At 39.3% G+C, this 26,674-nt stretch overlaps 1 protein-coding gene, 1 long non-coding RNA gene and 1 pseudogene across 19 annotated transcripts in view; 2 read left to right on the plus strand and 1 right to left on the minus strand.

Moving 5' to 3' along the window:
- LOC147824333 (uncharacterized) overlaps positions 1-19,927 on the minus strand; it is a 98,169-nt gene extending 78,242 nt beyond the window's left edge. For both annotated transcript variants that reach the window (XR_015442428.1, XR_015442429.1), the window contains exons 1-2: positions 19,690-19,927; positions 3,990-4,204 (exon numbers count right to left, since the gene is read on the minus strand). This is a non-coding gene — a long non-coding RNA (uncharacterized LOC147824333). The remainder of the gene's footprint in view (positions 1-3,989; positions 4,205-19,689) is intronic.
- Cask (calcium/calmodulin dependent serine protein kinase) overlaps positions 19,306-26,674 on the plus strand; it is a 381,402-nt gene continuing 374,033 nt past the window's right edge. For 5 of the 17 annotated variants that reach the window (XM_004849999.4, XM_004850005.4, XM_004850009.4 and 2 more), the window contains exon 1: positions 19,313-19,539. In XM_004849999.4, coding sequence (XP_004850056.1) covers positions 19,481-19,539 — 59 coding nt within the window. In that variant the 5' untranslated portion in view covers positions 19,313-19,480. Of the gene's footprint in view, positions 19,540-26,674 lie in introns of all 17 variants that reach the window. The other 12 variants (XM_004850001.4, XM_087189840.1, XM_004850007.4 and 9 more) reach the window with 8 other exon arrangements.
- On the plus strand, positions 23,100-23,195 carry LOC147824334 (U6 spliceosomal RNA; annotated as a pseudogene).

Here is a 26,674-nt window from a genome sequence, read left to right on the forward strand (position 1 = left end):
TTTCTTTTATACATCATGTTTTTTGTATCCTAGGTAGTTCTTGCCTACCCTGAATTCATAAATATTTTCCCTTATAATTTCTTCTTAAAGTTTTATACTTTAAGGCTTTCTTATCTAGGTTCATAGATCCCTTCAAGTTATTATCATGTATGAAAAAAACAGTTGAGGTTAATTTTTTATATACAGATACCAGGTGTTCTAGTGCCATTTGCTGAAGACACTATCTCTTCCTTGGCTCTTGAATCGAGTTTATATTCTATAAAATGCTAATGTTAAATAATCTTTCAAAACTCAGTGGACCATATATGTGTGGTTCTATTTCTAGATTCTCTGTTTTATTCCAATGATCTATATGTCTTTCCTTACACCAACACTGCCTTGATTACTGTAGCTTTAGAAGAAGTCTTAAAATTGGGTGGTAAACGTCTTCCAACACTGTTTTTGCTTTTGTTTTTGGCTTTTCTGGGTCCTTTGTACTCCTACATAACTTTTAAATTTCAATATCCAGTTCTTCATTTATAGCAAGTATACACAGACCTGAATTTTTATATATACCTTGTGTTTTCTAATCCTGCTAAATTCAAGTACAAGTTCTAGGGGCTCCTAGAGATTTCTTAGTATTTTCTCTGTAGATGATCATTTCATCTACATATAAAGATTTTGCTTCTGCTGTGCCAATCCTATCCTAGTTGTGTCATTTTATTGCCAGACTATTTTGGTGGGGACTAGGTTTAAAAGTTTAATGGACAGATAAAGAGTAAGCATATCTGCCCTTGTTCCCCACCTTAAGGAGAAAGCATTGTAGCTTCTCCATTTATATAAGACGTTCTCGCTGGAAGTACGGAGTACATGTCTTTGATCTGTTGAGAAGATTCTGTTCTACTTCTAGTCTCCTGATAGCTTTTACCATGAACAGCTGTAGAATTTAGTCCAATACTTTCTCTCCAACTAGTGACAGGATCATATGGCTTTTTCCTTTCCTCTGTTAAAATGATGACTTTTGGGGGTGGATCTTCCAGTGCTGAACCAAAACTGCCATCCCTGTAATAAAACCACTTTCTACATACTGCCAGATCTGACTTCCAATAGTCTGTTTTGTTAAACAAATTTCTATCTATGTTCATACTTTTTTCTTCTATTATCTTTATCCAGTTTTAGGATTATCACCATGTTGATTTTCTAAAATGAGGGGAGAAGTGTTCCTTCTTTTTTCTGCTTTAAATGTTTGATATAATTTATCAGTTAAAATGTTTATGAGCCTGCTGTTGTCATATAGGTAGGTTTTCAAGCTAGGAATATACTTTCTTTAATAGGTGCTATTCAAATTTTATATTTCTTCCAGAGTTAGTTTCATTAATTTGTCTTCTAAATTACTTCTTAGAAGTTGTCAAATTTATTTCAAAAAAGATTTTTGTAATATGCTTTCTATATCCTTTTAAATTCTGTAAAATCTGTGATGATGTCTCCTAGATCTTAATATTGTAATTTTAAAAATGTATAACTGATATTGTGTAACAGGAAGAAAAGGTCTAAAAGAGCAGGGGAATTGGGAGGGGTAGAGGAAGGGAAAAAAGGGAAAGGAAAAAATATGAGAAGAGGAAAAAAATGGAAACAAGGTCTTTGCAAATAGGGAAGGGTGGAGGGGATGAAGGGAGGGCAAGGGAAGGGGAAAAAAATAAGAACCAAGAGACTCATGTAATGGTACAAGATCCCAATGATGAATGTAACTGTATTTTATACCTAAAATGTACCAATAAAGTTAATGGGGAAAAAAACCACTGTCTTTGGTGAATCTCTCTTTGATTATTTTTGTAATATTTAAAATGTTACTGGAGTAGTGCTTCTTATATCAGCTTCCACAAGTAAGCAGATGTGGAAAGGATACAGAAAAAGTCCACAAGAATGCTGAAAATGTTATTTTTAGGTGGGAAGTTATTAACATAGAAAGAACTTGAAAATGAGTGTTCCCCACAAAGTCCCAAATAGTTACACTCTCTCCCTGAAAACAAGACCTAGCTAGAAAATAATCAGCCTTGAAAAACCAGACATCAAAATGCCATCCCCCATCAACCTGTCCTTGCCTTACCTGCCACCACTGTTCTCTTGCTTGGTGGCTGATGGGGGCTGGTATTTTTGTATCTCTAATTTGCAAGGCTGATTATTTTCCAGCTAGGTCTTATTCTGGGGGAAACATGGTATTAAAAGCCCAAAGCTCAATTCACCTCTTTGGGGCTCCCCACCAAGTATAAGCATAGAGGGGAGACTTCAGAGGGAATGAATATATAAGCTGTGGCTCCTTCATCATTACATCTGAGTCTATCACTACACTCAGAAAATATTTGTCCAATTGCCATTGAGTTGGAGGGAGATTTTGATGTGTGATGAGGTAGTAGTAGAATACTTAAGCAACAAAGATAAAGGCGATGAATTTGAGAAAGATATATACTTGGAAAAGATAGCTGTGTTGGCAGAATAATCCCTCCTCCCAAAATGTCCATGTCCTAATCCCAGGAACCTGTGACTATGTTACATTATCTGGCAAAGGGGACTTTGAAGATGTGATGAAGTTGAGAATCTTGAGATGGGAGATAATCCTAGATCATCTGAGTGGGCCCAATGGAACAGCAAGTGTCTTTATAAGGGCAATGGGCAGTGTGAGGATAGAAGGACAATGAGAGATAGAAACAGAAAGAAAGAAACATGCTATGCTGCCGGCTTTGAAGATGGAGAAAGGGGCTGCGAGTCAAGAATGCAAGTGGCCTCTAGAAGGTAGAAAGGGAAAGAAACGGGGGAAACAAATTGTTTCCTCAAACCTCAAAGGGAATAGTTTTTGCTAACTCATTTCAGAACTTCTGACCTCCAGAACTGTAAGGGAGGAGTGTTGTTTTAAAACACTAAACCTGTAATTTGTTACAGCAGCAATAGGAAACTATTACAGAAGCTAAAGGCTAATTCAAAGAAATGGAAGCTAATTCTGGAAAGATTCAAGTTTTCAAGTAAATGAGCATTTTTAAATTAATAGTATAATGACAAGCCAGTCTTATTCCCTACAGAAATCAAGCAGGGGCAAAGGCTATATCATCATTAAGCAGTTAGCTTATCTAAGAAAATGGAGGCATCTCCTTCAGGAATTTAAAATGCTGAAGTTTTCTTTACCACTCTGGTATGTTTTCGGTGCAGTCCAGTGAAAAGCAATGTGAACATCACACATTCATGAATTGCGCAGATCATAATTGACCTTTCTACAGATTTGCTTGTATTTCCCCAGGATTGGAAAAGGTTTAGGAGCAAAGCCCAGGGACATTATCAGGAAATATGAGTTCGAAAAACAGGTAAGATAATTGGAGAAAGTCTTTGCCTATATAGTTGTATGACTAGATTTCCTGCTAAGATATTCTCCAACAGATTTACAGACTGGCAGGCAAATTTGGAAGCAAGTAAAGGGAAAGTTAAAGTGGAACTCCCAAATAGAACTTTTCCATCACTGTCGTCTCCCTTCTGCTATTGGAATCTTACTGCTTTTGAAAATCACAATTCTTGTAAATGACAATGAACACAAATATTATTATTCTCAGCTAATAGTCCATGGCATCTATTTTGTTAGTCATAAAATAAGAATACTATTACTGTAATATTTTTATGTCTATAAGCAATGCTTTTTATGATCACCCACTCTGCTAATTGAACCTCCTAACTACATCTCTAATTTGTTCATTCCTCTTAATATCTTGCCTCCTCCTACATCAATGAAGGCACCAGTAAGAAACATATAACACACTCAAATTAGAAGAATTGGAAGAGGGATTATTTACAAAAGGGTGAGTTCAGAGAAATCACACCAATTAGAAAATATGAAAACCATTGGTAATAGGAAGGAAGCTGTCAACAACCCCAGGCACTAAAAGGACCAGGGGAGGGGAAGCAGTTACTAGAATCTGGAAAGAGAATCATGTAGGGCTGGGAGTATGAATCAGTGGCAGTACACTTACCTACAATGTGTGATGTCCTTGATCCCATCCTCAGCATGAGAGAAAGTCATGTGCAGAAATCCCGGAGGAAAGGAACTGGGAAAATAAATACACGGATACCTTTCTTCTTCAAATTCCAGTCTCTTTTCAGGGACTTTCCATTGGCCAAACTCAATCAGAAGGCATAGAGCACTGGATCCTGTTTCTGCATTTCATACAGTTTAGCTTCCCAGGCCCTGGAACAGGATGGAGCAAGTGGAGCAAATGGGTAATCAAGCATACCACTCCCATAAAATGGAGCCTCATTTCTCTACCACACCAACGTCTAAATGGTTTCTCACCATCCACTTTTGCTCTGCTCAAATATATTCTCCAAACCATAGGTGAAATGATATTTTCAACATGCAGGTCTGATTATGGTAAATCCCTGATTAAAATCTGTCAGTGGCGTCCCAAAAGCTTCAAAATCATTACCATGCCCACCCTTCCATTTTAGGTCACTCCCCTGTCACTCCCTTTTCTTCTGCCTCCACAAGGCTTCTTTCAGTGTCTACAATAGGGCTTGCACCTTCTCCGTGCCAATCATAAACTCCAAAGACAATTCCAAGTGCCACAAAATCCCTAAAGTCTAAAACCCTGAAAAAAATCACAATCCTGAAAGATTAAAATCTCAAATGTTGAAATCCTGAAAGCCAAAATCCCTCAAATTGAAATTACCATGGGGACATTAAAAAAAAGCCATAGAAGAGGGATAGAAAATTGAATTCCAGAGAAGGGATTGGCCATGCTATATGGCAATGAAAATTGTAGTTTAAAAATGCATAGTTCATTTGTGTTAATATTCCTTCCAGCTGATGAAATTCTAGGAGTTTTAAAGAATTAAAGCTACCTTTGCCTGAATAAGCCAGTGGAATAACTGACTGGTTCAAAAATAATTATGTGCATGGTAGGGAAAGAAGACACTTATGGAACAGTGCTTCTATTTGATCACCAGTACAGGTTTTGCCAAATTTGTTGTCTATATATGAGTGCATGAAGAATTGATTTCCACATACTAAAACAACACAGATGCATGGTACACTAGATAGGAAAATTTAATGGGCAATGGTTGTACCAAATAATGGTGTATACCAAATAACAGATTCTAAAAGAATAGTACAAAGTACAAAATGAATGTAAATGTACACTCTGAAGAGATCCATACCCTAAAAGAAAAAGAGTCGCTATTTTTGTCATGTGAGACTTCAAATATAACTAATGCTTTATAAATAAGTTGTCTTTAATTTGTTCCTTTATTCCCTTTTAAACAGTGTATTCACTTTTTTCATAGGTTAAATTTTTTAGGGTTTTTTTGTTTTGTTCTGAGTATTTTTTTCTTTTTTCAGTTTTTTCCCACTACTTAAATTGTCAGCATTATTGTTTACACTGTGCTACATATTTCATTTTCTCATCATTTACAATACTGGGAGGTACAAGTTGTAAAAGACTTTTAGAAAGTTCTAATTTGTTTTATGGAGGTTTTGCAAATTTTACTCTGAAAATGCATTATCACAATATTGACTTAGTATATAAGCATTGTGTGTACATGTAAACATTTTGAAACTTTCTCAGTAAATGAAAAGATGTCATTTTTGTACACCTGCATTTGTGAAAGATAAATTTTGTCAAGGTCTTTCCTCTTTGAGTGACTGCATATGCAATGGTGACTCATTACAGTTTTGATCAATCTTGTCAAAAGATTTAGGTTATCCGTTGTGGCATTTCAGATTACTGTAGTTATATAGCTAGGTACACACAATGACAAACCATAGTAATATGCATTTATGCATTTCACTTTTTGGCCTACTTGTTTATGAATATATTCATCATTTCATAACTGTTATATCCATGCAACTGTTAGCATACTTGAGTGTTTATGCTTCCAAAATATGTGTAGTATTATTTCCTATTTGATTGTGTAAAGTGGCCAGTAACATGTTCTATAGTATTTTTATGTTTCTCGAATAGATGATGTGATCATTATTTGTGACACGTCAGCCTGGCTTGAGTAAGAACTACCTAGCAGATTAGTAAGTTCTGGATGTGTGTCCGTGGATGACTAACATGTAGGCCAGCAAACTGAGGGAGGAAGACCCACTTGGGTAGCACCAACCAATAGGCTTGTAGCTTGGACAGTATAAAAAGGGAAATAAAAAGGAAGTGTTCCCCTTTTTCTTTGGAGAGCTCCAGTCTTCACCATTGCCTTGATGTTGGTCTCCATTTCCTTCAGGCTTCCAGCTCAGATTCGTCAGCCTTCTGAAACAGACAGTTTGGCTTTCCAACATAGATTCACATCAGTGACTCTGCAGTGAGCTTCTAGAGCTTCAAACTTCGATGGCTACTAGAGCCTCAGTGCTCAGACAACCATCTTGGATTCTTTCATCTCTGATTTGGCAGACAGCCATGGGACTTTTCTGATTCTGATCCTGTAAGCCCGCCTCATAAATCCCTTGTATACTCATACATTTATTTTATATGGAATCTGTTCCTCTAGAGAACCCCAAGAGATGCCTTTTAAAAATGTAAATGAATGTCTTTTAAAGACTTGTAAAATTACTTTTACAGAACCATATATTTAGGGATTTTTGATACTTTAGAATATTAGACATTAAGGGTTTTAATCTTTCAGGATTTCAACATTGGAGATTATGGTGTTCAGAAATGCGTCTTCCAGATTTATGGCACAAATCCCTAATTATCAACCCAGGGCCTCTGTGTGTGTTATTTCTTCAGTGTGGACTTCCCAACTTCCAACCCAGCCCTTAGTTAACCCCTTGCTACCTCTGGAGAAACCTTATCTGTCCCATAACTATACATTCCCATTCTAAATTCCCATTTTACACACAATGGTGTCATCCCTGAGAGCACTTAGCTTAGTTTATGATTCTGTATCCATTTGGTGTGATCCTTTGATGAAGCTGTCTTCTATTTTGTTACCTAACAGTGACTCCCTTACTGAACACTGCACCAAGCACTTAGTAGGCACTGAAAGAATGAAAAATTAATATTAGCAAATTACTTTGAGTTGAGTTTATTCAAGCAGGAGCTAAAGTGGATGTAGGAAAGATAATAAGCTTCAAAGCCTAGCTATACAGGAATCAGTTAAACAAAGCAGTTTTTTACCTTGCAAAACTGTGTTCTGTCCCTTTGTTTTTGAGAGCAACGGTGCTTTCCATCATTCTCCTGTAACCATTTTCTCCAACACAGCCTCAGCACCTGGTCTCCCAGAGGAGGCAAGGTTTCCCACAAGTGCCTGGTAAGGTACAATAAAACTGCCTCCGTATTCTAGACATAAATGATGACTTAACTGGGAGCCTCTCCCCGCTCCTTCCTCAGCATTTGTCCTACCTCCTGGGTCGCAAAGGCTAGGAATTCATGACTCAGGAGCTTCTAGAGTAGCTGTAGTGTTTATTCCTCTTAGTCAAAAAAATCTGATATAAGGCTGGGGATTTAGCTCAGTTGTTCCACCGCCTGCCTCACAAGCGCAAGGTCCCAAGTTTGATCCTTGGTACCAAAAAAAAAAAAGAAAAGTCTGATATAAAAGAGATCATAGTACTAGGTGCTATAATTATTTTTGTGTATGTTGATACATAATTACTTTTTTGGCAGTCCTGGGGATCAATTCTAGGGCCTCACCTATGCTAGCCAAGTGCTGTACCACTGAGCTACACCCCTAGCCCCTAGTAATGACTTTTAATGGTGGTTTTTATGACTTACAATAACCCCAGGCTTAAAAACCTGACCCCTTTTCTTAGAAGTCTCTTAATTTAAAACACTTTTAAAGGGCTGGAGATTTAGCTCAGTGGTTCTGCTGCCTGCTTCACAAGTGCAAGGTCCCAAGTTTGATCCCCAGTACCCAAAATAAATAAATAAATAAAACACATTTAAATTTATAGGTTTTCCACAAGCCAAATACTAATTTAGTTTCCTTCACTGAAACTATTCATAAGACAATGGGCATCTCAGTTTGGCTGAAGAGCTTCAATTTAGGATTATAGTTAGTCTATATGGTCTTTTATGTGATAAATCTACTCAGGGGATATTCTTTGTTTCCTTAAAACATTCATTCCAGATCATCATGGATTCAAGTCTTCATTTTAATGTTAGTTACTGTATACTACTTTCAGAAAAAGTAACTGTAAGGAATATAACTCTCAGGCTAAGGGGAGAGACAGTTTGCCCAAGTTTTTCTTCTTACTGAAAAGCATCACATTAGATAGAGAATCTGCATTATCTAAATACCCAGAATCTTTTTTCCGGCCATGAATTCTCAAGTTCATGGGCCTAAATAATTTCTAGAGATTTGGATCTTTTAGGAATTAAATTATGATCTACTTGTGCAATGATGAGCTATGTCTACTCTCTCCACATGATCCTTGTATTTCTGAGCTCATGTAGGGCTACATTCTTTTACTTGAGCAAAGTTTTATCCCTGTTTGGTCCCAGTTAAACCAATAGCACTTCCACCCATCCTCGAGTTCATTCTTGCATTCCTAAGTCTTTTCTTGCTCCTCTGTTCCCTACCTGAGGCTGCCTGCTTGCACTTCTCAGATGGTCTAAAATACAGTCCTCAAAACAGCAGCAACATTAGTCTGCCCAATCATCCCATGCAGATGGCTTTCTTCAATGTTACGGTGGCTTCTTCACCCTGAAATACCTCAGCAGCCCTAGCAAGCAGGTTGTCGCCGCCACATAGGCCCCACGATCAGTTAGTGCATCGATCATTTATTTTTTCCCCTGGAAAAACTGCTCTCAGGTCATATCCACTGGCCACCATATTTAGGCTAAAGCAATCTGTGATTTAACTGGAACTCTGAGACATAACTAAGGGCTTTGTTTTAGGAATTCATCCCCTCAGGTGTCATCTAGCTCTGCTAACAGGCTTTTAAGGCAGCTACTCTACTAAAGAACTTCTAGGTTCTACCTCCACTCAGGTTTAAGGCATTATGTTCACTGCAGAAGAAAAGAAAGCTTTTGGAATGGAAAAGAATGAAACTAAACTGATATCTTGATCCCACACTTAGATGCATTTCTCACTGATGGGGGTGTGGAGAGGGATTGGAATAATTATGGGAGGTGAGGCCCTTTCTCAGCTCCCTTGACACCCACTCATACCCACACTTCGCTCTAAACTTGGTGCTCTGTGATTACTCAAACTGCCCTGACCCAGCCCATCAAGAGGTCATTTTCTTCATTTGTTTGAAGATCTGGTTATCTAAATTGGGTCACAGTTTGAACATGAAACTTAAGCTCATGAAATGGGCTGAAATCTCATTTCCACCCATGACTAACTGTGTCACTTTGGGGAAGTGACTTGGCCTCTCTAAAATTGAGTTTGCTCTATAAAATGAACATAATAAAAAGCTCTCATAAAGATGTTTAAGAGATTAGTTACATGTTTTAATTATGCATTTTAAATTATTGCTTAACCATTTTTAGTGTATGGTTTAGTAGTATATTCAAATTTGTTGTACAACCTATCTCCAGAACCTTTTTCATCTTCCAAAACTGAAACTCATACCCACTTTCCTCCTCCCTCTAGACCTGAACAGCCATTCTACTTGTTGTTCCTGAGTCTGGCTAATCTTAAGACCTCATAAAAGGGAAATCATACAGTATTTGCTTCTTTGTTCCCAACTTATTTTACTTAGCATAATACCTGCAAGGTTCATCCATGTTGTAGCACGTGTCAGAATTTCCTTCCTTTGTAAGGCTGAATACTATTCCATTGTGCATATAAATTGTATATTTTATTTAGACTTTCATCTTTTGATTGACTTCTGAGTTGTTTTCCTCTTTGGACTACTGTGAGTAGTGCTGTTATATACATGGGCATACAAATATCTCTTTGAAATCTTTGAGTTCTTTTAGATTTATGTACCCAAAAGTAGTATTGCTGGATCATATGGTATTTTTAGTTTTAGTTTTTTGAGGAACCTGCAATACTGTTTTTCATAGCAGATACACTATTTTACATTCCAATCAAAAGTGTGTAACAGTTCCAATTTTTCTGTATTCTTGCTCACACTTGTTATCTTCTTTCCTTCCTTCCTTCCTTTCTTCCTTCCTTCCTTCTATCCTTCCTTCCTCTTCTATCCTTCTCTTCTTCCTTGATAGGAATCATCCTAACAGGTACAAGGTGATATCTCATTTGTGGCTTTGATTTGTGTTTCCATAATATTAGTGATGTTGAACACCTTTATATAAGCTTTTTTGGCCCTTTGAACATCTTCTTTGGAGAAATGTCTTTTCAAGTGTCTTGCCTATTTTTAAATTGGGTTACTTGAGCCAGGTGTGCTGGCACACAGCTGTAACCCCAGCACCCTGGGAGGCAGAGACAAACAGATCCCAAGTTAGAGACCAGCCTTGGTAATTTAGCAATCTAGCCAAGACCTTCTCTCAAAATTTAAAAAATTTGTTGAAAGGCTGGGAATGTGCCTCAGTGTGAAAGCCCTGGGTTCGATTCCAATAATTCAATTCCAATTACTTTAATTTTAATGCAAAATTAAAATAAGTAAGTAAGTAAATAAATAAATAAATTGAGTTATTGTTGAGTTATGGAACTTCTTTGTATATTCTGGATATTAACAACTTGTTAGATATTGATTTGCAAATATTTCCTCCCTTTCCATAGGCTGCCTTTTTGCTGTGTTGTATCTTTTGATGCACAGAAGTCTTAAATTTTTATGTACTCTAGTTTATCTACTTTTACTTTTGTTGCTTCTGCTTTTGGTGTCATATCCAATAAATCATTGCAAATATAATGTCATAAAGCTTTTCCTCCATGTTTTATTCTAAGAGTTTTATAGTTTTAGGTCTTATATTAAAGTGTATGCTCTATTATGAGTTATTTTTGCATATGGATTAAGGTAAGAATTCAACTTCATTCTTTGCATGTGGATATCTAGCTTTTCCTATGCCATTTGTTTAAAGGACTGTTCTTTCTCCCCAAGAATGGTCTCGGCACACTTGTTGAAATGATTATACATTTATTTTTGTGATTCTTTGATTTGTGTCTGCCTCCTTCACTAATGTGCAAGCTCTTAAAGGAACACAAGAAATTCAATGGCAGGGTGTGTGTTCATTTAGACTTTGAGACTTGGCAGAGTTGGTTCACATGTTGGTCTCATCTTTTGCTAGTTGTATAATCCTTGACACATTACTCAACCACTTTGCAAGTCTCAGTTTTCTCATCTGTAAAATGAAAGTAATAATATCTACTTTATAAGGTTGTTATGTGGAATGACTAAAATATATGTACTGTCTTGGTGTGGTGTCTGGCATTTATAATAAGCCTTCAATAAATGGTCCTTCTGTTATTTCTTTACAGATCATTAGAATCTCTATCTTTTCCCCTTAGCTTGTTTTTGTTATTGTCTTTTAAAAGGTTACTTTCTTACCTGTTGTCTCCATTTACAAGACAATTTAAAAGCTATAACAAGAGTAAATAAGCTTGAATGGGAACTATTTGATTAGGACATTTAAGGTAAAATATCATTGAAGAATTCCTATCAGACCTGTGAATTACCACAGTCTGTGTATTTTTTCTTTGACCAAAATAGAAAACATTTTATTAGTGCAGATCTCGACATTATAGATCACTTTTGTGAAAATAAAGATTTTTCAGGAAAAAAGCCTCTATTGAAAATAAAGAAGTATCATTTCATCGCAACATACAATAAGAAAGAAATGCCTCCTGAAGAGTTTCACAGATTCACGCTGCCTGAAAAGACCCCCAGAAAGAATCCATTTCATTCAAGCCCCATGGAGGGTAAATGATTAAACTTTCCAGTGTTGATAGGCTTGTATTTCATATTGGTGACTTATTAATCACTTGACCTTTTCCATAGTGCACTTAGCATAGTAAATTATCGTCCTTTCTACAGAAGCTTGACTTACATGATGCTTCATGACTTAGCCAGGGCAGGGCTTGACAAAAGTCACACATTGAACACATTGCTGTTTGTCACGTGTTTTTACCATGTGGTGTGACAGTTTAACAGCAGTCTGAAAAGAGAGCATCAGGAAATACAGGCAAAAACATTAAGGAAGGGATTTAATTTCCCACATTTACCTTTGAAATATTTTGTAGCTAAATAAAAGGAAAAATTCCAATGCTGTGTGAGGTTTTTTTTCCACACAAAAGATAACTAATATAATTTAATTTCAATTAATAGAAATAAATCCAAATTTTTTCTGTCCCTGCTATTTGATACCCCTCCAGCCTTGATATTGTTGACTGTCCTCTTCCCTTCAAAAATTTTGATGGTTCTGTTATGCATTTTCTCCCCAAGAATGCAACCAATTTATTACTGTTAACTCCTCATTCTCCTCCTAACTATAAATGATTCTCTAATTCAATTCAAGAAACATAGGCAGGGCTGGTGGTGCAGCTCAGTGGCAGAGCACTTGCTTAGCAAGCAAGAGGCCCTGGGTCTCATCCCTAGCACTGCAAAAAGCAAACAAAATCTATATACAAGTGCCCTTGAACTTACAACAGGGTGACATCCTCATAAACCCATCATAAGTTGAAAATGCATTCAATATAACTACATTCCACACATCTCAGCTTAGCCGCACAGCATACTTTAGGAGCATCAGTTGTTTCCCTCGTGATGGCAGAGCTGACTGGGAGCTCTGCACCAGGACAGAATCATATAGCTTATTGCTACCCCTGGAAAAGATCAAAATGTAAAGTACAGTTCTACTGAATGTTTATCATTTTCCAAGCATCATAAAGTCCAAATATTATAAGCTCAACCACCACAAGCTGGAGAACATTTGTAGTCACATATTAATGTAACAAACGTATATGGAGCACCTACTATGCTCCAGACACTTGCCAGGTGTTAGAGGTAAAAGAAAAGAGACTATAAACAAAATCAATAAAAATGAATTCCAGGAAGTAATAAGGGTTATGAAGCTATTCATTCATTCACCATTCAGCAAATGGCTTCTGAATGCTTATTATACACCTGGCATTGGTCTATAGCAGAAAGTTCTCTCATGGACACGAATCAGGTTTTCCAAGGTAAGCAGGCCAGGACAAGCAGTTGGGAGCAGGAGCTCAGTGAGAAAAGTTAGGCAACAGCTAAATATAGCTTGATGGAGTAGATTAGGGTAGAGACTGAGGAAATGGAAAACAAAAGGGGAATCTAAATGAAATTTTCAAAGAAAGACTGACAGAATGTAGTGACTGGCTGAACCGGAGAATGAAGCAAAATGCTAAGACACAAGCAATGCCAATGTTTGGGTGACTAGGAGAGCAGGGAATGTTTCTTTCATTCTTTTTGCCCTTCTGCTAAAAGTGCCCTGATTTTTTCTGTATCTATTCCCACCCCCAGTTTAAAGGTAGGCTCTGATTGGATAAATTATTCAGAGCCTCATTTCATGGCTGCAGTGATTGGCTCAGAAGTCGTCAAGTGCCCCAATGTCAGATCTATGAGAAAGTGAATCTTAGAACATGGGCAGAAACTGCTAGAAAAGACTGCTTCATATAAGGAGGTAAAGTCTGAAACAGTGGCAGCTGTTTGGCTACCTTCACGTAAGCCTGGAGCTCTGGTGGCTATCTTTCCATATCTGAGGATAAAGTCAGTACCACAGAGTGCATAATGATAAGGCTTGGAGAAAGGGAATCATCAAGGATCACTTGAATTCTGGATCAAGCCTTATCTGATGTGAGCATACATCTCAACTGTTTAGTTACGTAAGCCTATTGTTTCTCATACTTTTAAGCTGGTTTGAGTTTTCAGTTGCTTCTAACCAAAAGAATTCTGACTAACCCAATCCTCATTAGCATGCAGCACAGTGTTGAGACTTCAGGAGGCCAGTGAAGACTTGTGATCATAAGTGGCTCAGTGAGTTAATATCTTTTGGTTAATTCTTAAGCTACAACGTGTTCAGTGTATACTGTGACACTGTGCTGTTTCTAAAGGCAATATTATTTCCACTGTCAAAGAACAGTTTCCAGTGACTTGTTCATTGACATTAAAGGAAGATGGCATAGGGAATCTTTAGATGAAGGTTGACAAGACTGGCACCAGAAGAAACTGGGTAGGAAACACATCTGTATTCAGGCCCTCTTTCGCTCCCAGAAATGTTCCTTTGCATTTCTTATGGCTTCTCCACCCTAGTGATGAAGTTAGCCTTGGTGTTTTGTTTTGCTTTTTGCAGAGAGCTATTCAGTGGCCAGTATCAGGGCAGTGGTTCTCAATTTTTAGATGTACAAGACTCAATTGGGGAGCTTTTATAAACACAGATCCCTATTACATGCTCCAGAAGATTCAGATTCAGATTCAGAGTCAGATTCAGATTCAGTAGCTCTTGGACAGGGCCCAGAAAATCAACATTTTTCATAAACTCCTAGGGCTCTCTGATGCAGTTGTCACTTTGAGAATCACCATTGTCATAGGCTGGGTTCCCTCAAAGCCAATCCTGATGAGGATTCATGAGCAAGTGATATATTAAGGAAGTGTTTCAGGGTAGAGAAAGAGAGGAGTAGGAAAGGGAAGGGAGAGAGCCAACCAAGAGTACAATTTCAGGAAAAGTCCTGCAAAAGGTAGCTTCAGCCTGACCCCACAGGGCAGCTCTGGAGTGTAAAGCATTATTCCCTCTTTCCCAGTCAGGCTTCCACATTCCTGTGTTATCAGTTACTGGCTAATAGCTAATAGCCAGATGGAGAAGACCTAAGCTCTGAGGTACTTCCATGTCGCAACATGACTCCAATAGCTTGTTGGAAGTCCTTTGAAGTCACAGGCATGAACTTTGGAAGCAAAAATATGCTGAAGCTGGGGTAGGGCATAGGGAAATGGTAAAGGGATCAGAAGAAATTTGAATGGGGTATCTACAATGTCTGCTAAAACTATTTAAAGGATTTCATATTTACTACAGGAGTATCTATCTGCATTTTAAAAGGTAACAGAGGGACAAGACAGCATGCACCAAGTACAAAAAGAAGAATTACTTAAAAGTACAATTCTGTTTATGCATGGACTTGAGGGGACCTAGTCTTATACATAAGACTTTAGTGTCACGGAAATTGGCAGTCTTTCAGTGCCAAACTTTATCGTGGCATTTGGTATCTTTTACTATATATCCCCTGCCTATTTCCCTAACCTCCTCTGACCTCTTTCTTTCTACACTCTATGATACAGGCATGACCTAGGTCTCCAAAAGATTATGTTCTTCCAAAACAGCGTATTCTTGTTCATCTCCAAGAATTCACAAATGCTTTTTTTCTACCTATAATCAAATGACCCCCACTCCTTTCACCTCATTAATTTCTATACTGTTTTAGTCTTAGTCAAAACATTTCTCCAGTTGGGCTTTTCTTGACCCATGAGTCCTCTCATTATTTGCTCCCCCATGCTTCCCAATCCCTAAGGACCATCACTGTTCCATTACTTGCCCAATCCTTGTTTCCTTTTAGAATTAAACTCAGGGCCAGGGATATAGCTCAGCAGCACCATGCATGCCTGGCAAGTGCAAGGTCCTAAGTTCAAACCCTAGTACCTGAAAAAAAATCCTAGAATGAAGCTCAGAGAGGGCAAGGGGCCATGCTTGCCTTATTTTTAGCTGTAATCCCTGTGGCTAATATAGGCATTCAAGAACTTGCAACCAGGAATTGGAGTATAAGGGTAACATATGTAGCTTTTTTCCTCTGGGGATATATATATAGTGTCTGTCATTTGAACTTAGAATGCTCTGTTTATACCATGAAGCAATCACTATTTATTCCAATGGAGAATGGTGTCATTCTTAATTTTATTCATTAATTCAGTAATCACTTATATGCTTATACAATCATACTACAGAGTGAGACTGAGCTCCAAATTGCCTGTTAGCCTCATACGACACTGACCTCTGCATGAGTATTTAGTATTTATCCGGGCTGTTTTCTCCATTTCTATGTATGTCATGCTGGAATTAAGAAAGAACCTGGCAACCTGAGGATATCTAAAGTAACTGTGAGGAACTTTAACACCTCCAAGCCATTGAAGATTTGCACTGACATCTGAGAACCAAATTTATGTAGCATCAATTCCATCCTTGTGGGGTTTTAGATGTTTCTTAGCTTTTAAAACCTTATTAGCTTTATTATAGAGGTATATCTACATTACAATGAAGACAAACTGTTTTCATTGTCATTTTCCTAGTATTGGAAATACTGCAGATTGGCTGCTGAAACCCACTCCCCATCTATTTCTCTCTTGTCTACCTTCAAGCGGAGGTAGGAAAGTCAAACACTGCATCCCCTGTTTCCCCTGCAGATAACAGTTGCTCTGTGACTCTGGCCTGGACAATGAGATGGAAAAAAATATTTTCTTTCTCTAAGAAGTGATGAAACAGGAAGCACAAAAGCTTCATCTGCACTTAATACCTTCCTACCTTTGATGCCTGAAATTGTGGCAGCCACCTTATGATAATGAGGCAACTAGCCCAAGGCTGAGACACTAATCTATCAAAGATGGCAGAGCAGAAACAACAAGCCTAGGTTACTGATGACACTGTGGAGCAGCAATCACAAAATGCACTGCTACACTAAAAAAGCAGGACTCTCATTTGTGTGAGCCACAGTTAGATAAATATTCAGTTATTAACATTGAACACAATCTAACTGATGCACCTAGTTACTTTAATATTTCTTTTATGGAAACTAAAACAGAACTAAATTAGTGACACCTGTCCATTCATACTTGGGGAAGACTACTAGGTGTTTGGAAGAAACCTAGACTTCATTTAAAAGATTTGGTTACTTTGGTCCTAGAAGCAGAGAGGAGCACCCACTAGCCATCATCCATGTTACAAGTTCTGAGAGCTGTATATTGCAGAGAACCTTCAGTGGGACTAGATACCACATTAGGAGCTGGGAGATCTAAATTCAGATTAGGGACAAGAGGTGTATGCTGATTTGAAGACCTTGAACCATTCAAAGACTGTGACCGGGAAATGCTAAAAGCTGATTAAGTTAGAGCCATCACTGTGGCAAGGTGGCTGCACTTATTAATGAATAAGAGCTCACCTCTCTAGATTACAATCCTACCCTAAACTCAGAGCTGCTACCCAAGAGTGGGGAGGTGAGATGGCTCTTGGGAGAGCAACGTCCATATCCCTCAGATCTGCAAATGAGGCAACTGGACTAGCTGACCCCAGAGGCTCTTTCCAGTTCTAAACCACTGCGATTCCCTGAGCACAGAACATACTATCTTTGCAGTTGCCCTTTTCCCCAATCTCCACATTCTTTTCTGCTCTACTTTATAATTGTCCTTTTCTACCTTTGAGTATAGGTCCCTGTGAAAGATAAACCTCAAAATAAAGCAGACAAGCCTTGTCACAGCTCAGACTTAGGCTGGAGAAAGGAAGTGAAGCTGACAAGGTGACTTGGGAGGATTGTTGGGCACTTCAAGGCAGAACAGAGTGCTGCCTTATTCATCAGAATGAGATGAACATGCCACCTTGGGGTGAGGGACTTGGAACTGTTGGGGATTCAAAGGATGTGATGTTCCTCAAGCTCTGGAGCCTTCTTCTCTAAAGAATGCACAAACTCTCTAGGAAATGGAGGGAAATCTTATGCAATTATATTTTGTCTGATTTGCATTTTTAAAAGTTTCAATACCCAAATATTTAATAAATCTCTCAACCTCTTGAAGCAGCGGTCAAGGGTTTACAAGAAACATTTCTGAAGAGGATATAGGCTGTGAGTCTCTACCCTGTCTTCTCCACTTTGATAAGCCCTATTTAAAAAAAAAATACCGCACTGAGAATTTTATCAGGTGATTTTTGGAAGGTGACTTGTAAACTAATTGGGCATTTCTTCTGCTGAGGAACAAAGACTTTTTTATTGGTCTTCAACTGAGGCATATACCTGTCTGATGGTGTTGGCTCATTCTGCACATGCTCAGTTGAACAGAAATCTTCATATTGAATGCAACCTAGCACAGCGGCAACACCCACAACCTCACTCCCAGGCTGGCCCAGTGCATCCACTCCCTCTAGTTGCATTTTTATCCTGACAAGTCTAACTCTTCTAAGGAACACAGACAGCAGAGAGGTGCTGGGGACTTATGGATGACATGCAAAGGGACTTAAAGTCTCGTGATGTCACTGCTTTTCTGACTTCTCTCTAGGCTGCTTCGCGTGTGGGTACATGCTGCATAGATAGTTATTGAGTTTGGAGCAGAACGCGGGAGAAGCTGTCTCTTTAGGTACCGTTTGTTGTCGCACACCTTCCTAGACAGTTTTTCTTTGGTCCTTTTCTAGGACGACCTCCCTCCTCCAGCCCTCATCTTCATTAAGGAATGACAGGGTGTCCACTGCCAAGAGCACAGTATTGAATGACAACCTCTCTCCACCTCTTTTCTTGCTTTACCATTTATTGGCACCCTTTCCCTGCCTTTTTTTCCCAGCAAAAACTGAGGAAGGCTTCCTGCGATTACAAAAGAAGGGGGAGAGCGGCCGGAGTTGCGAGCATCTCGCTGAAGAACTTGCGTGCGGCCCTGGACCTTTTGTCCCCGGCTTCTTACGCGGCTCGGCTGTGGTTGGGCAAGGAGGCGACAACTTCGACCCGCCCCGCCTCAGCAGCTGCAGCCAGCCAGCCCCACTTGCCAACCCCCCGCGCCCTCTGGGTTCCCGGGGCCGACTGTGCACAGTGACGTGGCCAGCGACGCGCGCATGCGCCACTCAACCAGTTCTCTTTCCCGGGCCACCGCCTCCCGACGGGCTGGAGTGGGCGGGGCCTGTAGATTGGCCGTCGCGCGGGCAGAAGGGGGAGGAGAGCTTGTGTGCCAGAAGCTGGTGCGCGGGGCTGGAGAGCCCAGAGCCGACCGGCTATTGAGGCTGAGGGGAGGAGCTGAAGGCGGTGGCCGAGGCTCCCGCCCGCTCAGAGCGCTCGTCCCGCGAAGCCCCCTCCCACTGCCAGGCGGGCGGGGGCGGCGGCGGGAGGAGGAGAAGGAGGAGGGACCGTCTCTGCCACCGCCTCCTGGTCCCCAGTGCCGATCTGCCGCCGCCACCTCCCTCCGCGGCGATCCGCCCTCCAGGGTCCTGCCGCGGTCCCCCCGTAGCCTGAGCTGCCCCGCGTCGCACCGGAGCCGGCTTCGGGCAGAGGGAGCGGTCGCGGTCTCGCGGCCCGCTTGGGCTGACGAGCTGAGAGCGCGGCGCCGCGCGATCCCCGAGGGTCCGCACGCCAGGCAGCGCAAGGAGCAGCGCAAGGAGCAGCGGGCGGGCGGGCGGGCGGCGCCGGGCCCGGGCCGCCCTCGCTTCCACGCCCCGGTCCCGCCGCCCGCGCCGGGGCGGTCGCCTGCAGAGGAAGGAGCCGCAGTCTCCGAGCCTCGCCGCCCCACTCGAGCGCCTTCAGCACCGAGGGCTCGCGGGTCCTGAGGGAAGGAGGCGAACCCCGGACCGGGCTCTGAGCTCTTGGGCGCCCCCACACCCGTTTTCGGAGCCCTCCACGCTGCGGCCGCTGTCCCCTCGGGACCATGGCCGACGACGACGTGCTGTTCGAGGATGTGTACGAGCTGTGCGAGGTGATCGGCAAGTGAGTCTCCACGCAAGGGAGCGGGAGTGTGGAAAAATGCATTTCAGTGATGCCCGCGTCCTCCCGCACCCGCTCCGGGCCTGCCCCCTGCCCTTCCTCTCTCCCCTCTGCCTCTGTCCTCCTCACCCTGGAGTATTTATAGACGTGTACCTGGATCTCCTGCCAGGAGGGGCTCTGGGGGGTTTTCCGGGATCCCTTGAGAGCAACGAGTCGAGGTCGGCCACCCCGTAAGGCGTGGGGCCGGCTGTCTGCATTTTATCTGACGGCTGCACAGGGACGTGGCAGAGCCGATTTTATAGTTGCTTCCCGGGAACAGTTGGGGTTATTGTTACCTTGTGTGTACCTTAGACCATTTACTGATAAAGCGGCTTGCATTTTGTTTGCTTGTGGAGAGAGAGAGAGAGAGAGAGAGAGAGAGAGAGAGAGAGAGAGAGAGAGAGGAGAGTCCAGGGTTTTTAATTGTGGGGTGTGTGTCTATTGTGCAGGATATTAGACAGATGCCTTTGTGTTCACCCCATGCCCGGATTGGAGTGGGTCTTATAAGACGGGATGCGTCCAGCTTCAGGAAATTCCTCATCTAGTATAGACGTACGTGGAAAGAGTTGGGGGCACCCGAATTTTTAATGCTTCGTTATGCAATGACTGTTCAATCAGTAATCGAGGCTCCCTTCCACTGTTGTTGGGATGGTGGTTAGCGTGGTAGAGCCGTCTGCTTTGAGTCACCGGGCTGGTCTAGAATACAGAACTGACAGTCCAAATGCTCATCCTTTCATCTGTGTTGTATAATTACACTAGGGAAAAGCAGGGAATCAGATTAATCACAGTGCTGATTGAGAATTAAATCTGCAGTTCCTCATCTAATTGTCCATTCCTTAAATCTGTTTTGAATAGTTTCCTTTTCATTCTTGTCAAACAGTATTCCAAGTGCACAATCCTGCTAATTTGCTTGTGAGGGAAATGCTGGCAATCTGAAGTTGATTTCGTAGTTCAGCGTGCATTCTGTGGCTTTAGAAGTTGAGATAAGATTTAAGAACAATTTTTGCTTATTTAATAAGGCTTACTAGATAGCTACTATTGGAATATTTTACCTTTTTTTTTTTTTTTTAGAAGCTGTGCTTTATTGTCTATTTTAAGGTCTGCATTTGGGAAATGAAACCAAGACCTTAGAGCAGTTGGCTCAATCGCTTTTAAGTTGTCTGCAGTACTCAATTTCAATTTGTTTGAGTGCTGATAACTCACTTTTTCTTCCATATTGAGGTATTATAATGTTGCCTCACTTGCTGAAATTGTCGGTAGAGCTTGCTACACACTTTACTCAGACCCAGTCGCTACTAGGACATGTTACTCCTTGTCGCTATTGTTCGGCGAGCAGCCTGTCTGTTTGGAGGAGGATATCCAAATGTGTCTGGTAAAGTCATTGTGGAAGTGTTCTAGAGCAGCGCTGTCCAAAATATATATGATGAGAGTCACATATGGTAATTTAAATTTTTCTCATAGCCACATTGAAAAAGATTAGAAAGAAATAGATGCAGTTAATTTTGATAAAATGTTTTCAACCCAATAGATTCAAATTATGGTCATTGCAATATGTAATCAGTATACAAATTATTAATGAGATATTGCACATCCTTTCATACTAAATCTGTAAATTCAATGTGTATTTTACACTAACAACACATCTCAATTCTGATGCTAAGCTAAATTTTCATCAGAAATCCCTAATCTGGATTTAGATTTCATTAAATTTGCATGTCCAAAAGTAAATTCACATACCAAGTTGTTCCAAACATATGTAAAAGTTTTGTAATAACTGAATTGAGTATTTTTTCTACATTTAAATTAAAATTAACTAAAATTAAATTTAAACCTCTAAGACTAGCCACATTTCAGGTGCTCAGCAGCCACATGTGAATGGCACAGTTCTAGAGAGAAAAATATATCAAATATCTCTTTGGTTTATTCATTGTTAGGAGCACCCAGTGAAGGTAAATTAGGTGTTTCCCCAAAGCCCCCAAATGACTACAGCAGTGTGTGGGCTAATGATATTTGTTACGGGTTAGTTCCAGCTGATGTAAATGAACCAGCAAAGTCATAATTGGAAAATGATGATATTAAAATGTTAATTACATTGTGATGATGGAAAATAGCTTTCATTGAATCAATTTTGGTAACTAGTTCTGATTCCTTAAGGTCTGGAAGTGTGACAGTGTGATCTCTGGCTCTCGAAAAGTGGTCAGCATCACATTAACACGGTCAGTATTCCGCTGACTTATAATTGAGAGAATATTTCAGGAATCACCTTTGGTAAAATTAAATTCATCTCTTCTGTTATTTTCACAGCTGCAGAAGGAGGGAAAGCAAGCTAATTTCGAAGTGATGGCTATTCTATGGCTACCTTAATCTCATGTGTATCCTAAAAAATCTGACATGGCTATTGCCATTTATATAATGCCATTCCTTGAAATAAAGAATCCAAGATAGCCTTAGTGTTAAAGAATGTAATAATAATGTTCCTCAGCCGGTGTAAAGGTTGAAGGTTTCTCCGGTAAATTGTTTCAGTATATATTGATCTGAAAATTGAAATTCATTTGAGATTTTCTTGCAGAGACCTTGACAGCATAAATTTTAACTTACAATTTGTTCTATTATGGATTTTATCAGAAAGGCTTTGAAGATACTCACTTGTACTGAAACCTTTTTGTTGATTTCTGTCCAAGTTCTGTGGGATTTTGATTTTCTTTTATATCAAATTAGCATCACAAATTGTTTTTCACCACCAGGTCTTAATAGGTTTAAATTTTCACTAAGGCACTTTAAAATTGATTTTACTTTTTAAGACTAATTGGCCACCCACTCACTCCCCTGCCTACCCATCTACTCATCCACTGTGTGCTTGGGTCTACTTGGTACAAAGGTGTAAAAGAGAATTACAGTTTAATTTAGACCCTGTTGTGTGTTTTCCTTGGTTGAAAAAGAGAACTTCAGTTAAGGAGATTTAAAAGTTGATCATTATTTGGTATATGTTTTCTTTCTAGTGGCTGCAGCTTTTACCCTTACCAAAGCCATTTTTGAGGGAATCATGTATCTGATTCATTTGGAAAATTGGGAGGATGCATTTCCTTTAAAAAAAAATTAAAACTCTGTCCCCCCAGCCCCATGTTTTTTATTTTTCAAAATCTTACAGAAACTCTTGAATGCCTATTATTTCCATAACATCTTTCAAGTTACTGAAATGAATCTCCAATAGTGGGACCTTATCATAGTCCCCAAACTTCTGAAAGGTATTGTGATGCAAATATAGGTTAATACTAATTTTTATGTCATGATCATTTTCTGTAGCTCTTACACATTTGTAGTTTCATAGGTAAGTGTACAATCAGTAATCTTATATGAAGAAATTTTTAAGAAGATTTGTCTAAATTATCACACAGAAAAATGCCTACCTTTTGGTACAGCATTTTCTGTGAAAATGAATACCAAAATGCACACCATTTTCATCTCGTGTGGGCTGAACGTTTGTCCTGGTATTTAGAATATTTAGTAACCTGTAACTTCTGACTTTCCTGCTCTAGTAGGACATGTACTAAAATTGGAATGATGGAGCGTGACCCCTGCTCAAGGATGACATGCAAGTTTCTGAGGCGTGCTGTATTTGCTTACACCTGAGGAGCACTTATCATATTTAATTACAGTTACTTATTTATGGATCTCTCTACTTAGCTAATGGGGAGCTCCTTGAGGACGGGGAGAATATCTCACACATCTTTCTCCATTAACACACTTCCTGCAATGTAACAGTCACTTGTTAGTTGTGGAATGAGTTAAGTAGTTTTAATAAAATCTCATTAAAAGGCAAAAAGCATGTTTATCAACTTTGAAGCAATTATTGTCCCAAAAGGCAGGCAGCATTATTTTAAACTAGTGGTTCTCCACCTGGCTGCATATTAGAATCACCAGGAGGGCCTTTTAAAAAGATCACTACCAGGGCCCTGTGTCAGAGCAGTGAAATCAGAATCTCGGAATGGGTCATGCCACTGGTATTTTTTTTTAAGCTAAGTGATTCTCATATGCAGCTATGATTGAGAGTTGTCGGTTTAAAACTTAGGTGATGTATATAGTATTTGGAGACTGGCTTTTTAGAGGATTACAATTTTTGCAAAGTAGAATAAATGTTTTTTGGAAGGTATTGAAAGTAACAGACTGAAACATGGATTTTGTCTTCTATGCATTTGTGTTTGTGAGCCTTGTGTAAAAATTTAGCTTCAGCCTGTGTTTGGCTTTGATTTCTTGGGCCTTTTAAGATTCACATTGATTTATGACACACATCTAACGCTAACATGGTGATTGTCTGATGTTTGGAACAACACAGAACAAGGATTGCTTCAATAACAATTGACGATGGCTTTCTACAATAATGGCTTAATTTAATATTAAGAAATTTATCAATTTAGTATGGATTGTTTTACACATACACTCTATTGAAAGAGAATGGTTAAGTTGCTTGTGTACTTTAAATCTCATACTCTGACTCCAGTAATGCTGTTTTCCAGAGAATTGAGTTAAATGTAGCCTTTGTGTAAATATGTACTAATAATATGTAAAATATATAATTCAACCTAGAGAAAGATTGAACTTCAGTAATTTATACTGAGTACTATGGCTTTCACATGTATTGATTGGCTCTGTAATTTGATTTTCTAGTACTGCATCACACTAGAGAATCTTTTCCTGGAAATTTTAACTAGGCATTGTAGTAAACTAGTTTTTAATGCTAGGAAAAGGCCAAGTGTGAGCCTGAATGAAATGAGAATTTTCCAGAAATGAGTAGTATTCCATGAAAGAAGCACTGTACATGATCACAATGCAGCCATGTAACAAGGTAAACAAAATACAATCATAGCTAAATTGCTGGGATCCCTGAAAGAATCCAAGCCATGGGGACACGGCTGCATTTCCACAGAGGGAAAAATCTGTTAAATATAGTACCGGCTGAAGATTCCTACAGATGGCAGGCCTCATTGGAAATAGGGAAGCAATGTTGATTCCTGATGATGGAGTTTGATTCTCGGACTCTTTTGGGGAGTAACGAAGCTATTCAGTTGCTTTTCTGCATGTGCAACTCTTCGTGTCCAATTTCTGTCGATTACTTTAGGAAGTGTCTTTTTCAAGTTGTCTTCCTAAATATTCCTGTGGACTCACTTCACTTAAATGACTGTAACATGTTTCTACATTATGCAGTTCATTCTCTTTCATTTTTTTCTTGTATGTTTCACCTGATGAACTGTATTTCTAATGTCCCTTAAATTATTTTCCTGAATACTTCTTTTAAATTGAAAATTCTCCCACCTCTAGTTGTAGCTCTGCTCAGTGAATTAAAGAAGCAGGTATACCTCATTTCGGGGGATCATGAGTGAACTGTAGCATTTTTATAAATGTTTTTACATTTTAAAAGTGGTCAAAGCACTTTGTTTAAAGGAATTTTTACGTAAGATTGTTTAAAATAGTTTATATCTTAGTGCCTACTTTGTAAAGGAAATTGATTTATGCTTCTAATGTTAGGCATTTTGTATGTATTGTCTCAATTGATTGTACCTATTTTACAGAGAACACTTGAGATCAAGATGGGTGGTGAGTAATTTTTGCCCACGATCACATGGGATTCCAACTGGTTCTCGAGTCTATTCATTTTTTTTTAGTGTATAACTTTATTATCGTTCACTAAACACACATATACAAAATTAAAATTATTCAAAGAAAAGCAATGCAAGGGAAATAAACTATAATACTATTCAAATATAATAGAACTCAACCAAAGCAAAACTATTCATTTTATACCACATTGTGCTGCTGATTCAAGTCATGAAAATACTGTACTGCATTGACTTTCTTTGGAATGAGACTTGTCTTTATTTTCAAAGTTTATTTGCTGCAAATTTTGATTGTTTGACTTGCTAGTTGCATTTCTCGCCTCTTCAGAAGAGGTGTCGTATACCATTTATTCTTTTATTTTTTTTTCCTTTGGTCTTTAATGAAATACCAGCATTTGTCGCCAAACTGATAATCTGTTCTTTAGTAGTGGGAATATGGACTCTTGACCATCTGTCTGAAATATAACTGCTTTTGGAACTTTATCTACCCCTTTTGCTCTTTAAGTTTTTCCTTCCAATTCCTCTGCCCCAACAGGTGGAATAGGATAATTAGTTTTAACATGTCAAATCAGAAGTACAGAGGTTTCAGAGATAGGTATTTATTGGATGTGGAATTGAGTGGTTTCCACAGGATTGTTACTCCTATATCCTGTGATAAAAATACAGAAATTTTCCTCTTTGACTCTGCAAACCATGTACTGAACACAGCTGCTGAGTCTGAGAGAGTCTGCACTGTTCCCCAGCACTGCACACCGAAATAATCAAGAGACTGGGGAAGGCGAAGGGGGTAGGGTAGGGGAAAGGAAAGAAGGGAAAGAAAAATATGAGAAAAGGAGGAAAAAAAGGAAGCAAAGTTTTTTTGTAAATAGGGAGGGTTGGAGGGGTGGAAGGGAGGGAAGGGGAATGGGGAAAAAAGAACCAAGATACATCGTGTATAGGTACAAGTTCCCAATGATGAATGTGAGCATAATGTATACCTAAAATTTACCAATAAACTTAATAAAAAATAATTAAGAGTGAGTTACTGCTACAAAGCGGGTACCTAACCTCAGCCATCAAATGGACGGGATGTGCTCCTCTCATGTTTTGGGGTTTATTTTTTAGTTGCAACTGAAAATACAAATTCTTGAACAAACAAATAGGGCTCTGGATTATTGCTGTTGAGTTCAGCATGCTGTAGAGCTCTCTTTTCTTTTTTTTCTTTCTTTCTGTCCTGGGGCCACTATGCTATTATTGGTTGTAGAGTGGAGGTCTATATAGGGGGAATCTCTCTTTGATTTTCTGCTGGGAAGATTTCATTTCTGAAGCTAAATTGATTTAAAGTTAGTGATTACTTTTACTTTTGAGATTTAATACTTTTACTAATTTATTAATGAACTAGTTTTTATAACGTAAAGATGTACATAGTAAATTATAAAATATAGGTGGTACAAAGTAAATTGTCTCTCTCTATTTTCCCACAATCTATATACCTATCCTCTAGAGCA

The sequence above is a fragment of the Heterocephalus glaber genome, unplaced genomic scaffold, assembly GCF_053883595.1.
Source record: "Heterocephalus glaber isolate CG9 unplaced genomic scaffold, H.glaber_assembly_v1.0 deba00001547, whole genome shotgun sequence".
NCBI lineage: Eukaryota > Metazoa > Chordata > Mammalia > Rodentia > Bathyergidae > Heterocephalus > Heterocephalus glaber.